Source organism: Camelus bactrianus, chromosome 20 (assembly GCF_048773025.1).
Source record: "Camelus bactrianus isolate YW-2024 breed Bactrian camel chromosome 20, ASM4877302v1, whole genome shotgun sequence".
Classification (NCBI taxonomy): domain Eukaryota; kingdom Metazoa; phylum Chordata; class Mammalia; order Artiodactyla; family Camelidae; genus Camelus; species Camelus bactrianus.
Window position 1 is genome coordinate 35,814,495 of NC_133558.1, and position 16,615 is coordinate 35,831,109.

The following is a 16,615-nucleotide window of genomic DNA, read 5'->3' on the forward strand; positions in this document are numbered from 1 at the left end:
GTAATTAGGTTTTTTGATTGATTGATTGATTTTAATGGAGGTCCTAGGGATTGAGCCCAGGACCTGGTGCGTGCCAAGTTAAGCATGCACTTTACCACTGAGCTATACCCTTCCCCTGTATAAACTTTTAACTTCAGAGGAGTGGCAATCATCTATTTCTAACACTTACATTATCTTGGGCAAACATTGAAATTCTCGATTAATGTTTAACTGCAAGAAGTACACTTGGTTCAAGTAAAGGATCCGTTTCAAGATTCAGGCTGAGTTGTCTTGATGATTAGAATTCAGGCTCCGAGGAGAAGCTCTGAGGCCAAGGTTATCGAGTACAACGGAAAATTTGGAGCCACATCTGACCTCTGGAGAATGTGGACCAGATATATGATCTTAATCCTCTCTTATCTTATCACAGAAATTTGGATGGAGAGACAGCATTTATCTCAAAGAGACGTGGACCCAGGAGCTGGTCTCACTAGGAATCACACCCTCCTGGAAGGCACTCGATTCAAAAGAGTTGTTTTTGAAGGGCAGTACTGTAGAAACTTTGGTTGTTGTGAAGCCAGGGATGATGACTGTGTCACTCAGTTCTACGAGGCGAAGGCGCTGTGTTACTGTGACACATTCTGTGAAAGGGAAAATTCTGATTGCTGTCCTGATTACAAGTCATTTTGCCGTGAAGAAAAAGAATGGCCTCTTCACATAAAGCCTTGGTATCCAGAAGGTAAGTTTTGGGGATGTGTTCAAGCGTTATCTTAGTTTATAATGAGATCTGTCAACATTTCTCTATTTCTCTTTCCTCCTTGCCTCCCTCCCTCCCTCCCTTCCTTCCTTCCTTCTCCTTCCTTTCCTTCCCTCCCTTCCTTCCTGTCTTAAGGTGGCTTTCGATCACCAGGACAAATTTATTCAGATTGTTGACATGCTTTGGTTTAGATGCATGGTACCAGCATCGCACTGGCTAGCCCGTTCAGAAAAGTTCTGGTGTGACAGCCATGAAGGCTGGTCTAGATTCTGTTTTGAATACTCACTCCGCTTCTACAAAATTTACTGAAAATTCTTCCTTTGTAAGATGGATTGACAAAAGGACTCTCTCGCTTTTTTTTTGAGTAGAATCTCTTAGAGAATTTCATTAAAGTCCCAGGCCCGATCATCTGCAGATTTATGTAACATTTTGCTTATTATTTCCTGGGCCTGAAGGACTTCGTAGCATTAGAACCTGTAAACTAGCAATGCCAGGAAAATGGTACGAAAGCAAAATAAAGTCGGTTCCCCTCCCTGCCTGAGTAATACCAAACAGTTTCTTCATATGTGTTTCTGTTTGGATTCATTTACCCAATCTGGGGTTTTCAACTATTAAAAACAAAAAGGGTGCTCCATATAGGGTAGTTTTAAAAGTCTAAGACTGAGTGAATAAATATAAGTAATTCATAAGGAGAATGGTGGCATTTACTGCACTGGTCTAATTATAGTAGAATGGCTGTAGATTCTGAGCAAGCAGCATTTCCAAAATTTGCAAAAAACACAAGACAAAACTCTATGCTCCACGTATATGAGGCAGAAATGCAGATTTAGTGAGAACACTGTCACACTGCTGTCAATGGGTGTTGTAGGCTGGAAACCACAGTTAAAGGACAATTTAGGATAAGCTGGGATTTCGCATCCTTATTTCAAAATCCAGATGCTGACTGTGACCTTCATTCTCAATAATGTTATCTTTTTTGTACAACTGAGGAAATGCTCCTTCAAACACACATGCATTATGTTTAAACGTCCACATTAGTGTCATTCATGCGAGGCCTTTGATTTACCAATAAACAGCTCAGCCAACATTTATTTCACCCTAAAAATGGAAAGATAGCCTATTAGAAATGGGAGATGTGGTCATTCATCAAAAAATATTCATTGACTATCTCCACTGTGCCAGGCATCATGCTTTGGCGGGGCAACAATGGGGAAGAAAAGACAAGATCTTATTGTGATTGAAGAGATGGTCAAGTTTGTGTGTGTGTGTGTGTGTGTGTGTGTGTTGGGGTGTGTGTGTGTATAAGATATTTAAGAAACTCACTGTACAATTGCAAATTATGTTAAATTCTCTGAAAGGAACATTTAGGGTGCTGTGAGGAAGTATGTCAGAATATAATGTTAAGGTGTAAAGAGATACATAACGTTAGCCTGGGTGGGGGAGGTCAGAGAGGGAAGATGTTTAAGCTGAGACTTGAGGAGGGAGGGGAACTAAGGGACAGCTGATGGAAAGGCCTTTGAGATCTAAGAGCCAGGCCTGGCGAGGTCCAGGAACTGGATGGAAGCCACCATTTCTAGAAAGTAATTGTTAGCGGAGGGGCATATGAGGTGATATGAGAGGTGAGTGAATAGATAGGTCAGATTTTGTCAGGATTTACAGGTCATATTAAGGATTTAAGATTTTACCCTATTATGAGAACTCATTGAAAGATGTCAAGTAAGCATAGGATCCGCTGCTTGGGTGCTGAGTAGAAATATTCTGTATAAGCTGTGGTGTTTTTGATGGGCTAAAGCATATTTGAACTGATCTTATCTGAATCGTATGACCCATTTAAGAAGGAAGTGGCTACTTCTGCAATGTCCGGTTTTGCTTGAAAGCAAGGATTTTGCTGAGACTTTAATTCAGGGTCATGTTTGAGGTAGAACTTATTTCAAGGTACAGTTTTTATTCCTACAGTTTTTATTCCATATTCTTTCATTATGGAGGGACGCAATTAATCATTTTATTTCGTAGCAAAAAATTCACATTAGACTGTAATTGCTCTCATAAAGATAATTTTTTTCTTTTGTTTTGTCTTCCTTATGAAAGTAGCTGGTTGAAAGGAAATAGCACAATATTGAAAAATTATACAAAATCAGCTAAAATAAATAGACGATGCTATATTATTTGTATTAATTTTTTGCGTGTATAAAGTGACCTCCCTCTGAGATGTTAAGTTGTTGATTCACTGATTTATTAAATGTTTTTCACTTACCTAGTTACATGGTGTTATCTAGTTTCTTATACTGCAACTCTTTTGAAGCCTAGGACTTGAAACTATATACATTATTTTAAGGTTTAAAAAAATAAATATATTCGTTTTGTATGGACTGGATCTAGGACATATCAGGAAGTATGTTTCTTCTGGGTTTTTTTTCCCCATCTCTGCTGGTTATCTCCCCAAAATTGGAGGATTTCAAATATCAGATACAGAAAACAAATGATCAAGTTTGAAACAGATCCAGAGCGGATTTTCCAGACGGAATCTCTGGTGTAGCAGAGCTTAAGGAAAGAGCCTAAGGAACCATCTGCTGTGAACAGACCTAAGCTAATTTGCTGATGCACAATTCTTATGTCCAAAATGGGTTAAAAAAATGTATGGAAACCACCCACCCATTTGAATCAAATGAATGTTACTTACTCCTTCACAACCTCCTTGACCACATTACCATGAAGACAAATCACAGTCCAAGCTCTCCCATACATACTGATGGTTACAAAAAATATTTATGTATATCGGTAAGGAGACAAACCAATTCCTCCAACCTCTGCAAGCTTCAAGAAACCTCAAGTCCCTGCCCTGTTAGACGTCCCCACATCCGCCTTGCTTGAAGACTTTCTTGGAATTTTCCCACGTGAGAATATTACAGAGGGTGTCAGCGAACGATAAACCCTCCTACCCAGTGGCTGGACCTTTTAGAGATCAATTCCAGGGCAGCAGGTCTAAACGTGAAGGCTTTTGACCTTAAAAGATATACAAAAGCGTGAGATCCGCCTTTAACACCTTTCAGTTAATCTACATAAATTGAATGCTGTGAATTTAACCAATAAGAGTTGATTACTTATATCCATTATGCTGATTAACAAGCCACTAATTTTACCAAGGAAAGCCCATTTCTGACACTCATCGTACGGGTATTCTAGTGTCCATTAAAAGGTGGCTAATGGAAGCACTTGTAAGCAGCTGCCCTGGAACCCAGCCTTTCAGGATAAATGCTTCTGACCGCCCCTGCGATGTGCATTCCTGATTAGAGCATCCAGCTGCCTTCCCCAAAGTGAAGTTTGGACCAGCATGGATATTATCACACATCAGGATGCAGTATTTTAAAATCAGTTATTTCATGTTATCATCCTTTCTCACATCAATAGACTGACTTCACTTTCCAAATATCTGATTTGCCTCATTTTGTATTAGTGGCTATTAAATTTGCAAAACTCCTTTGATCTCTACAGCCATTAATGTAAAATTTTTTATGTATGTGTGTATGTATGGACATCAAGGGGGGACCAGTTCGATTAACTCACTCTGAGGTGCTGTATACACTTTTCCCTGAGAAAATAAAGCCACCAGGAATTCTCTCATCTCTCCATGATCATAATTTTCAACCTACCTCCATCTTGGTTACTTTTTACATCAAGTAGATTTCTCTCCTTCTTTTGGGGAGGAAGGAGTGGGTAATAGGCTATTTATTTATTTTTTAAGGGAGGTCCTGGGGATTGAACCCAGGACCTTAAGCATGCTAGGCATGCACTCTACCCTCCCACCATGGGATTCCTCCTCTTGAATTCTGAGTTCCATCCTTTCTTGTCTTTTCAAGATCTTCACCCTTACTGTTGCCCCTGCCTCCTTCTCCCTTCCCTTCTTCTTTCTCCTTTTCTCCCCTCTCCCCTGCTTCTTCCCTCCTGAAGCATCATTTCCCCCTTCGTCCTGAGATCAATCAATTTTACAAAACTATCAATTTACAAAAGTGTTTTTGTAGCTCCCAACTTTGAAAAAGCCCTCCCTTGACTCCATGTCCTTAACCAACTTTTTATTTCCTTCTTTATCTCATTTCCTTCTTTCCGTGAATGGCAAACTGTCTGAAAGGAACCCTTTACTTCCTGCGTCTCAAGTCTCTCACCAGCTCATTCCTGCAAGACCTCGTTCCCTACTGCTTTACCAAACTCTATCTCAGCGGGGCTGTTGAAGACTTCCACATTTCCAGACGCACTATTCACATACCTGTTCTTTTTTTTGACCTCTCAGCAGTACCATACCTAGTGACCACTTCCGCCTGTCCAGAATACTTTCTTCTCTTGCTTTCCAAGACTCCACCCTCTCCTGAATTCCCTACTTCCTCACAGGTCACTCCTCCCCAGTTTCCTGAGTGTCTGTTGGCTACAGTGTTTGAGCTGAGTCCTGGACGGCTTTCTCTTACCTACACATACCCTCTCAAGCACACTCGTATTTAGTCTCAAGGATTTAAAAATACGTGTTGCTGTCTCTCAAAATCATGCTTCGGTCTTGACTTAACTCTGGACATCAGTGACTACCCTACTTGACGTTCTCCATTAGAATGTCCAACCGATTTAGATTTAGAGTTAGTCTAAATCAAACCCAGGCAAAGCAGAAATCGTGATCTCTTGCCTCAAGCCTGTTCCTTATTTCGGTCATAGCTTCACTGCCTCTCTATTGCTCAAGCCAAAATCCTAAAGAGCTATCCTTGATTCCTCTTTTTGCTTGTTCTCCAAAATCAATCCAAGAGCTGGTCCCATTTTCTTGGCCTCCAAATTATGTTCAACTTATTAGTATTGTGCAACTCCTTCATCCCTCTGGGAACCCCACCCCAGCCAGCACAACAGGAGTGATGAGGACAAAGATTACGGAAGGGAAACTTTGGATAAGGTCTTATAGCTCATGGTAAGAAGTTTGGCTTTATTCTAGGATAAAGGCTTATAGGTCATTGTAAGAAGTCTGCATTTGTTCTAAATTTGATGGGGACTACCTTGAGGATTTTAAGCAGGGATGCAACATAGATTTGAAAAGATCTTCCTAAATATCATGCAGGGAATGGGGTGGGGCACACTGGAGCTAGGAAGGAGCGTCTCAAGGGAGTGGACTGTGTTTCTGGGGTGTGTAGAGGCTTACACTCCAGCCTATGAGCACCCTGGCCAGACTCAGGTGAACGGATTATAGTTTTTGTTCAAGATGCCAACTCTCAAGTGCGATTACCGCAACCATTGTTTCTCAGAGTCAATTGTGACTTGATTTTAAGGAAGGAAGATCAAGAAATGGAAGGTTTGCTAACACTAGATGTGGTACTACTGACTTGCGGTAGGCCTGGTGACAGCATTCTCTTGACTTCAAAATTAGGAGCTGGGGTACAGGTCAGAGAAGGGACAGCCTTTTTTCATGAGGACTTTTGTGATTTTTGCTCCCTTTATCTGTACGACTGGTAGGTTGGACAAGCATGATTCGGCCGCCACTCCCCCCCCCCCCAAATTTCTCCCTTTAAAACGAGCCAGGGAAGTACTTCCCTTGACTTTGAATAAAACTTGAATTGTTGCTTGAACTTTCTGTTGCTCCTTTCAGGGTCTTTGTAAGCTATAAACATAGCAATTTATTTACTGAAAGTGTTTGATTCTGGGTAGTAGTGAAAACTCTGACCTGGATTTAAAGTTAAGTCCTCCCCCTCCCCTGAGTTTGCTGCATCAAAGATGCCTGTGGTCCAGGAGAGAGGATGCCTGTGGTCCAGGAGAGAGGTGGTCACCTTCTCTCTTCCCATGACGGCAGAATGTCAAAAATCCACGGAAGAGAGGCAAATAGATGCAAATACATGGAGGTTTTAGATTCATTAAGCAAAATATTGAACTGCGAGAACACAGTGCCTACCAAAGAGGGCAGTTATAAAATGTTCCCTGTGGCACAATTTTTGGAAAAATCAGAGGGTGGCTGGTTTGTAAGTGGCTTTTGTGACATTGTGGCCGGTAGTTAAACCAGGTCCCTTGGAATGCTTTCTAAACTTGTAGATTTCCCCCCAGGATTGCATGAGTAAAAACTTAGAATTCACTTTAATTAGGGGCCACTGATGTGATCTGTCAACTACACGTTTCTGTCAAAAATGTTTTCACACATCAAAGTAGTGAACTTTGCTGCTTTTGTTAATTCAGCATGGACTTTAAATTTGTCTAAATTATATCTTCAAAAGGGATTTAGTTTGTGAAAATAGGGTACTATTTTCACAATATCTTACTGCTTGGTTTCCATATAATGATAACTCACACTTGTTCTCTTTTGAGTAATTTATATAATCTGGTAAAATAGTCAACAATGTGTTTCAGTGGATAGTTGAGAAACATTTGGATCTGGAACACAAAATGGCTACAATCTTATAAATTCTGAAGAGAAAAACAGGGTTGATCTTTTTAAGGTGAATTCCATGAAAAAGGCTTCATACGTTGGTCCAAAACTTTGAGTGCCTCACTCTAATCATATGCAATTAATTGTATTCACGTATGAAACTTGATTCGATTTGTTAAAATGAGAAATGCCATAAATTCCATCACTGTTTTACTGCATACCTATTTAAATACATGAATTATTTTTCAAGTGCATTAGTGATTAACACCTTGGTAGTCTAGTTTTTATGCTTTAGAAATCCTTTTAGTTGGAACATAACACAAGCCCAGAAAAATTCAACGTATAAACCTCGACACAAACCCCACGTGGATTTCCATCAGATTGGCACCAGGTATTTTTTCAGAGTTGAAAAACTAAATGCGATTTTAGATAACTTGTTATGTGAATGCATTTTATCATTTCGTTTAGAATTTTCACTTGTTTCCATGTTACGTTGACAGGTTGCCACAGAGATGGGCAACATTATGAAGAAGGATCAGTAATTAAAGAAAACTGCAATTCCTGGTAATGAACTTAAGTGGCACAGAGCTGAATTCTGCTGTCTGTGTATGTTTTCCTCAAATAAAAGGAATATTTGTGAAACAAAGCATATATTTAAATACAGAGAGAGAGAATCATGTCATATATCACATAACTATAGTTTGTTTTTACAAGCGTGTTTTAATTTTAATGAATGTTTAGAATCTAATCATGAATATTTCCTTTAATGCTTGACTTTGCTGTTTGTGACAGTGGGCCTTGATCATACAGCAGGCCTGCAGTAAACACACCTCTTAAATACGCTACAGGCAAACCGTGTTTCCCTGAACACAGTAACTATACGTAAAATCAGGCTGCCTTAAAAGGATTATCCTGCAGAAAGTTTCCAATTACAAATGCATTGAAACGGCCATCTCCATTGTCTCCTATTTTCAAACTGCAATGAATGCGTGAGCATTTCATTTATTAACTGATTGCATTAGAAAATAGTGGCTGGTAGCTAATGCCTGTATTAGGATTTATTTTTGCTGAGAATTAAATAGTCACATGATGAACATTAATCCAAACTATGTTTTATGCCTTAGCAACATGCAAGTCTGGTTATTACTTTTGTCAACGTACCCCCTAAAGGCCAGGCCACTTTCGTAATTTTTTTTTTTTTATCTTTGCAGCACATGCTCAGGACGGCAGTGGAAGTGTTCCCAGCGTGTATGCCTTGTTCAACCAGGACTAATTGAACATATCAATAAAGGAGACTATGGGTGAGAGAAATCTTGCTTTGCAGGCTTTTTGACACTGCTCGTTACTCCCCAGATTTCAAACAGCATATTTCCTATCTTCTAAAATTGGTCATTTGTTTAGCAAAAAAAAAGTGGGAGAGGAGGTAGAAAGGCATGTGAAATGGGAATGCACAGAGGTGAATGTGAAATAGTTAAAAAGCAAAATGCACCAGGAGCACAGTCTTAAATCGTCTAGAAAGGAGCAGTGTCATGGTGTGAGTGAGGTGAGTAAGGGAGCTTTAGTTCAGATAAGGATTCAGGCAAAATCCGAAAACAGACTTGATTTATTCACATTAACCATCTTTCCTTCCGCTGCTGCCCTGAACCAACCAATCACATGCTCAGCTCTTCTGGGTAGAATCGGTCCTTACGGGGGCTATATTTTATCTGGATGGCTCCCCCAGTCGACCAGTCCATCTAGCCAACTTCACCACCATGACTGACATCTAGCCAATTTCACTCACAGTTGAGTCAAAAGACAGGCTGAGCCAATTGATTTTGCTAATAAACTAAAAATAGGGCTGACTGACATGGAAACACATGACATAACTGTTTGATGCTCTCCAACAGATTGATAAACTAGGTGGCTTTCCCACCTCCATGGAGGGAATCGGGTTGGAGGTGCTAACCTGGGCTTTCTTTACTGAACTGAGAGGAAGAGGGGTTGGCTGGCTGGTTTCTGCCTCAGGATTTCTCCACCGCCATGGATCAAATCTCCATCCACCCTCTGTAACATTTTCCACATTCTGGAAAAGGTTTTGCATGAGAAGATCAGTTGTGAAGCAGCTCTAATAGTGAAGTCATACTGAAATGCATTTTTTAAAAAGTAGAAATAGTATTTCTTTCCACACCTAAGATGTATGTTTTCCAGCACAATGGGGACACTGACTTTCAATGAAATATAGAAATCCCCTTGGTTGACATTAATATTCTCAGGCTGTTCTTGATTCCTGTGTGTGTGTGTGTGTGTGTGTCTGTGCGTGTGCACCCGGGTGTTTCCCCAATATTTTAGGTGATAACATAATGACATTTTAAAGTATTCCTAGGGAAAGCCAATTATATTTTTCTATGACTAAGCGATATTTAAATCATTAAAAGAACCCAAGAGTGTGTGTCAGAGGGAGAGATGATCTGAATTAGGTTCCTAAAAGGATTCAGATGCTTGACTTAACAAGCACACACTTCTAAGAAGCCAAGAGAAGCAGTCAACCCTTCCATTGTCCCAGAACCCAGGAGAAATCACAGTTTACAGTGATGTAGGAAAAAAGTGCACATAAGAATCTGGGAGCTGTTGAGAATGTTGCCTTCCTTGGAAGGAAGAATTTTCATTTCATCGTTTGTTTATTGTAAGAGTACACGAGGGCTGTTTAAGAGGCATGAGCTTGCCTTTCAGTCACAAACATGGAAGACTTAAAAAAAAAAAAAGTAAAGTATAATTGCAGCAAAAGGAAATATCCACAGATCAAAGGTAAAAGAGTTCAGTAAAAGAGAAACTGTGGGGAAAAATAGAGTAAAACTAAAATTATTTACCAAGGATAAAAAGGAAGGGGGTGTAGAAAGTCCTTGAACTTAAAAGAACGTTCTAATTCTCAATTTACTGTTTCTGATGCTCAAAATGTTTTTATGTGTGAGAACAGAGTCGCATTTTATCATTCCATATCTGTTGTAGGTGTTTTTTAAGAATAGCCAACATGCAGATATATACAATCTTTGCTTTAAAACATTTATTTCTGGCATCTTGGTAATGTTTTAGATCCAAGTCTTTATTCCTTGTATGTCACCCACTTCAATGCTTATTTATTCCCTGTATTATGTTATGACACAATCCATTCATATTTTTTCAATCAATTAATATTAAGGAAACATGTGTTTCCCTTGTGGCATGGCTGAGGATATGAATAAAATATTTCTGTCTTAAAGAAATTTACAATCTAGCTGTAGAGTCCACAGGTCAGAACTTTGTAAAAGGATTTCTAGTGACAGAGTAGTCGTAAGTGCCAACTCAGTAGCACAGGTCGTCACCAGCAAGTTAGTAGGCCCAAGGGAGAGAGTTACCTGATTCAGTCACCTGTCGCTGCGCAACGAACCACGTCGGAATTTAGCAGCTTGAAACCTCAGGCTTTTTATTTGTTCACATCAGCAATTAGCGATGGGCTTAGTGAAGGCTCTTTTCCTGGTCTCTCCTGGGGTTACTTAGGTGTCGCCAGACATCTGGAGACTCAGCTGGGGCTGGATGGCCTCACTCCCATGCCTGGTGGTTGGTGCGGTAGTTGCGGGGGTGGGGCCCACGTGTCTCCAACAGGCCAGTCTTGGCTTCTTCACACAATGACAGCATTTGAACCTGAGGTGAGTGGAGGCTGCCCGGGGCCTCGCCCGGAGTCCTGAGCTTGAAATTCACATGGCCTCAATTTGATTGCTCTCTGTTGGGCCAAGCAAGCCACCAGGCCAGCTCACATTCAACAGGTGGGGAAACGAATGTTAGCTACTCTATATAAAAATAGATTAAAAAAACCAATCTCTTCTGTATAGCATGGGGAACTATATTCAATATCTTGTAATAACCTTTAATGAAAAAGAACATGAAAACGAATATATGTATGTCTATGCATGACTGGGACACTGTGCCGTACACCAGAAATTGACACATTGTAACTGACTGTACTTCAAAAAAAAAAAACCAAAAAACAGTTGGGGAAATGGACGCCATCTCTTGATGGAAGGAGCCACAGATAACGTGTGCCCATTTTTAACCTGTCATATCTCTAAACTTGATTGTTCTTATGAACTCAAAGTCTAGTCTATTGAATAAAGTGGCCTTGATTTCTTACTGACTTCTCAAAATCAGAATGCTCCAAACCAGAAGGATTAACCTCTTCGACCTGTTCTAGGCTGCTGGCACCCCCTCCACCTTGTCAACACCAAACCAGAGAATCGGAAGTCAGTTCGATACTTCTTTCCTCTTCACCGTCTGTCCCTAGGCTCTTAGAACTCCCACAAAGTTTATTTCGGAAATATATCTCCTATATCCCTCTGCTATGTTCTAGCGCATTTCTCTGTCAAGGCGACTTGGAGATGACCCAAGTTTTCTGTTCTCAGTCTGACCAAACTCTAGCCAATCCTTTATACTTTCATAGTCCTCCATCTAGAACAAAGCTTTGATTCTGCCACTTATGCTCTTAAAAGTCTCCGGTACACTCCACTGCTTATAGGACTACACTTCTCAGCATAAATAACCATCTGGCCCAAACGCTTACTGCCTCATCTTTTACACTCTTCCCAGCCCCTGTCCCCCTGGTCTGTCTCATGGTGGGGTTTAAGCGTTCTCCTCATCTGCTGTTCCCTAAAGGTGCTACCTGATTTCAAACCTGCTTTGCTCCAGGGTCGCCTTGATTTAGAACAAATGCTCCCTTTTCTCACATCTGGCCACGAATCTCATTCTCATCCTTCCAGGCTGAGTGCTGAAGTCGCCTCCATAAAAAAATTTGTTCTAACTCCTTCAGGTAGAGTTATGTTTGACTTCTCTACTCTGACCATAGTGTGACCTACCTCTAATACATAACACATACTGAAGTCATTCTTACCTCTGTAGTCTTTTTATGGTATGAGCTCTCTGAAGGTAGAGAAATTTATTTATTTCTATGTTCCCAGTGTTTAGTGGAGAATGTGTCCAGTAAATGCTCAATTGGGTTAAAAGGAGAGTGATGAGTCTACACCAAAGAGGATGGTGTAAGGTGGTGGTGCTTTTGACACTTTTTTGAGCATAAGTCATAATAAAAATATACACTTAACTTATATGACCTAGTACGTACACACACACACACACACACGTGTGCACCTGTACATATACCTAGATGTACATAAACAGTACTTACCCTAACTATGTGTAACAAACGCAAATATTTCCTATTGTTTCTCCTATATTTTATTTTATCTTTTAAAATACTGATCTCTGTTCACTAAATTGAGTGGTTAATTAAATGACCCACAGATGTCTCTGAATGTTTGAAAACTACTAACGTAAGGTTCCAAAAACATACCTTACTGATGTCACGATTTTGCCTACGGCTGGTCCTGTTAGCCTCTTAACTGATGCTGCCATTTCTAATATGTTCCGAAGTTTCCTTATTGAAATTCCCTGGATGATGGAGACTGCATTTTAAAATTGTGGCTCAAAGTTACTTAAGGTTTCGTAAACTAACAGGTCTTATAAAAGAAGAGCATTAACTTGCCAGATATGTTTTTGAAAATTGAGCTGTATCTTTGATCATTCACAGGAGCCTATCTCATTATAAACAATTTAGGTGATAAACACAACAAGATGAAGTTTAGATTGGACTAAGTTACTGAAAATATATTGCCCTCAAGCTGTCGGTAATTCAAACAAGCTACGATTAAATTACTTTCATCTTTCTCATTTTTCATCTCTTATTATCTCTTAAGGAATCTTTGTTGTTTTCAAATTTCAATGTTAGATTTTGAAAACAAAGCTTCCTTTTCTATGTAAGGGGCATAAAATATGTCTCTAGAAAACTGGGCACTATTTTTATTGTGGTCTAATTTCACATCAGTTGCATTTATTTATATTATTAATAATGGCTAAGATTACTGGGCTTAACACAAATTAGCTCATTTAATATGTAATAGAATATTTCAATATTCAAATAAAATATTTCAATAAAATTTTAGTAAAATGAATTAGCATTGATGTGACCTTTTTAAGTATAACTCTTTTATCCTCAAGTTTTCATGGATAATTCTTTTTTTTTTTTTTTTTTAACATGGTCAACTTCCTTTTAAATAAAGCAGATTACCCTGTTTAACCTGTAAGGACACTTCTGCACATTCAAACTTCTTTCTGAAGTGCACTTCGTGGCATTTAAAAGAAGCTACATATATTGGCCTTCTTATCACTAAATTCCCCTGACAGTATGTGTAGATTCCATATTCTTAACCTTAGCCTAAATTGATATGGCCTTGGATTCCTCAGGGTCGTTAAAATAATTGACATAGACCTGATGTGGGCAGAGGGACATGCTTCCTTACTCGAGTAATCAAAAGTGCATCATTAATAGAAAGACTGTCTTGCTGGCAGGAGCAGTTCTAATTGTGTGAAATTTGCTTCTGCATAATTTCAGAACTGTAAAGCAACCTGCATCGATACAGTGGTCCTCTATAACGTGTATGTACTTCTGTTTTTCGTTTGTAAGGCAGATGGACAGCCCAGAACTACAGCCAGTTCTGGGGAATGACCTTAGAAGAGGGTTTCAGACACCGCCTTGGCACTCTGCCTCCGAGCCCCGTGCTTCTGAGTATGCACGAAGTGACAGTAAGTATTCTCTCCGTCCGACTCACGTACCTGTGTGTTTGTCTAAGTGTGTCCATGTGCGCATTTAAGGGCATTTCAGATCACTGAAATAGTGAGTTTTGAGCTTTTGGAGTTATAACTTTAGCATACAAATAATAATAATAATAAAACCACTTCCCAAAATGATTGTCACATCCCTCAAAAGCTTCATGTGAACTTTGAAAGTTAGCTGTAGTCTCCAATCTTTAAGATCAATTGTGTGTTCATTTATACTGCTAATAATTTCATAGAAATTCATGTTCCTGATTGTCGGCTACTTGGTGACCCAATGCTTAAGGAAGTCATTAGTTGTCTTTTTTTTTTTTTTTAAGTAAACTTAGTTATTTTGTGAATTCATCAAAACAGAGTTGATGGCTCTTGGGCTAGCCATTCTGAAATGAAGGTAAAATAAATGCCAGTGACTGCAGATATGTACGCTATGATGACTAGTAAAAGTTTAATCCTCAAAAATCCTCAGATTTTCCATTTAAAGAATGCCTTTGAATTTTGCCTGATGACCTGACAAATTCCTGTGTGAAACTGCCACGTTTCCTAACACTCACGTGCTTTCTATTCTTGTGTTGCTTTTCCCTTTCATTTCAAGGTGTTATCATCTGAGACTAGGTATCTCGCATCAAGAGGCTTCTATCTCTCCAGCTATCACAGACTTTTAACTTAGAGCTACCACTCCACGTGTGGTGTCTCTCCGTTGAGATGCTGATTGTATTTAAGAGCTGTTCAAATTGCCCAGAGCAGAGCAGGGCTTCCCAGGCTGCTGGAGAGCTGCCTCTTCCCTCTGCAGGTGTCTCGTCCTGCTGCCCCAGAAGCACTCAGCATCCCAGAGGAAGCAGGACCACTGTTTGCTGTTGGATGAGTGGTAAATCCCCAGGCTTCTTATGAAATGTTTAGTGTGCTTTACGTTAGAGAGATGTCATCCCCTGAGTTATCACTCCAATTATATAACTTGTTACAACAAGTATCAGGGAAGTTAACAATAGTTGCCGTTTCTTGATCAGTTGTGTGCTAAGCATTTTAGTACAACATCTCACCTAATTCCCACGGCAGTTTGACGTAGTAGTGTGGATTCTGTCCAGCAGAAGTCCCACCACGATGGAATGAATTACTCGAGACTCTGGAAAGTCAAGAGAGCAAGAAGGAGTCGGAGACCAACTCCCCAAGCCTCTCAAACACTCCCATATTTACTGTGCACAATCAAAGAAAAGATCACAAACAATTGTGTCATGGAATGCAGGAGCTTAAGGAATAGGTAGAGACCGTAAATTCCACAATGGGTACAAAGGCTTAATTTATCCTCAGGGCAGTCCTGGAGGAGGGGAACAATGTACATTCTTCAGACAGAAGAAGCTGATTACAAAACAGACCACCGGACCACCAGTTTCTTGTCTTGGGGGTTAAAGACTATCTAAACAGCAGAAAGCATGCCCAGTGTATGGGTCGTCGCTTTGCAACGAGCAGAGTAAACCCTGAACTGTGGAACTATGCTTATGATAAACGAGCTGTGTCCTGCGTTTATAGCAAGGGACACACAGTGGCTTTACCACTGCGGAAGCAGCCCTAAGCTAAAACCTTAAGTATGCAAGCAAGGCGTTGTCTCTGCTTTTTAGGGCAAGGAGACAGGAGTGCAGATGCATAGGCACCTGCTAGGAAAGTGGCTAGGAAACTTACTAACTAAGCGCATTTGTTCTTCTTAAAGGTCATAGAGTCTGTTACAATTTATTAACCCAATCTTGGGCTCCCACATAGTAGGTACTGTAATTATCCACATTTTAAAGACAAGGACATTGAGACAGAGAGAGGTCAGGTCACACGAAGACTGAGAGGATTGAAAAACCACTACCCAATTATCTAAACTGCAGAGCCAGGATTTTTTTGATCTGCCCCACAAATAGTCCTTATGATGCAGAAAAACGGATGTGCAGCACGAGGAGGGCCGTGTCCCAGGTCTCGGTTGAGCCCCCAGGATATGCCCCGCCAGGTGTGGGTCCTTGGCTTCGCACAGGAAAGAATTCAAGTGCGAGCCACCGTTGTGTAACGGGAGATTTATTTAGAGAGATACATACTGCAAAGAGTGTAAGGCAAGAGAAAGGCAAGGAAAGAGGTGTGGGGGTTGGGTGCTCAGGTTAAAGTAAAAGTGGGTACCCACTCCATGCACAGAGTGTGGGCCATCTCCAAAGGGGGGAGAGAGGGCAAAGGGCCACTAGGCATGGTGTTGTCACTTTTTATGGGCTCAGTAGCTTCACATGCCTACAGGTTGGGTCAATCCAACTGCCCTGGGGGGGAGGGGCTGGGATTCCCAGGAACTGGGCCACCGCCCATTCTTTGGCCTTTTGCGGTTAGCCTTGGGGCTGTCATGGCACCTGCAGGCATGTTATTTGATCACGCTGTTACAATGAGCATATAATGAAGCTCAAGGTGTACTAGAGGTCAAACCTTTTAATCCTCAAGGCCAACCAGGAGGTGAATCTTCCACCTTTTTGGTGTTAAGTTGCTGTCCTTCCTTGAGTGGCTGTGCCCTGCCCCCTGTCCCTCCTGTCTCACTTAAAGTTCCAGTAGAATCACTTAGCTTTGGCCAATGCGGGTTCAGAACAGCAAAGAGCTGTTTAATCTTGGAACCAGACCCAACTTTATAAAATGATCAGCTTAGATCTATTTTTGGATCATTCCTGCAATTAGTAAGATCTACAATCTTTAGAGGGGTCATCCTGACTCACAGGTTTTTCTGACCTAACTATGCGATCAACTGGAAAAGAATTATTTATTTTTTTCTGGCTGCTTTCTTTTTCATTTTTGTCCTTATCTGGGGAAAAAAGAGGCAG

General features: G+C 40.5%; 1 protein-coding gene across 3 annotated transcripts in view; it reads left to right on the forward strand.

Moving 5' to 3' along the window:
• Positions 1-243: 243 nt before the first annotated feature.
• The window catches only part of TINAG (tubulointerstitial nephritis antigen), a 63,862-nt gene continuing 47,490 nt past the window's right edge, over positions 244-16,615 (forward strand). For 2 of the 3 annotated variants that reach the window (XM_045509337.2, XM_045509338.2), the window contains exons 1-4: positions 244-718; positions 7,616-7,679; positions 8,327-8,416; positions 13,646-13,760. In XM_045509337.2, coding sequence (XP_045365293.1) covers positions 274-718; positions 7,616-7,679; positions 8,327-8,416; positions 13,646-13,760 — 714 coding nt within the window. In that variant the 5' untranslated portion in view covers positions 244-273. The remainder of the gene's footprint in view (positions 719-7,615; positions 7,680-8,326; positions 8,417-13,645; positions 13,761-16,615) is intronic. The other variant, XM_010973910.3, reaches the window with a different exon arrangement.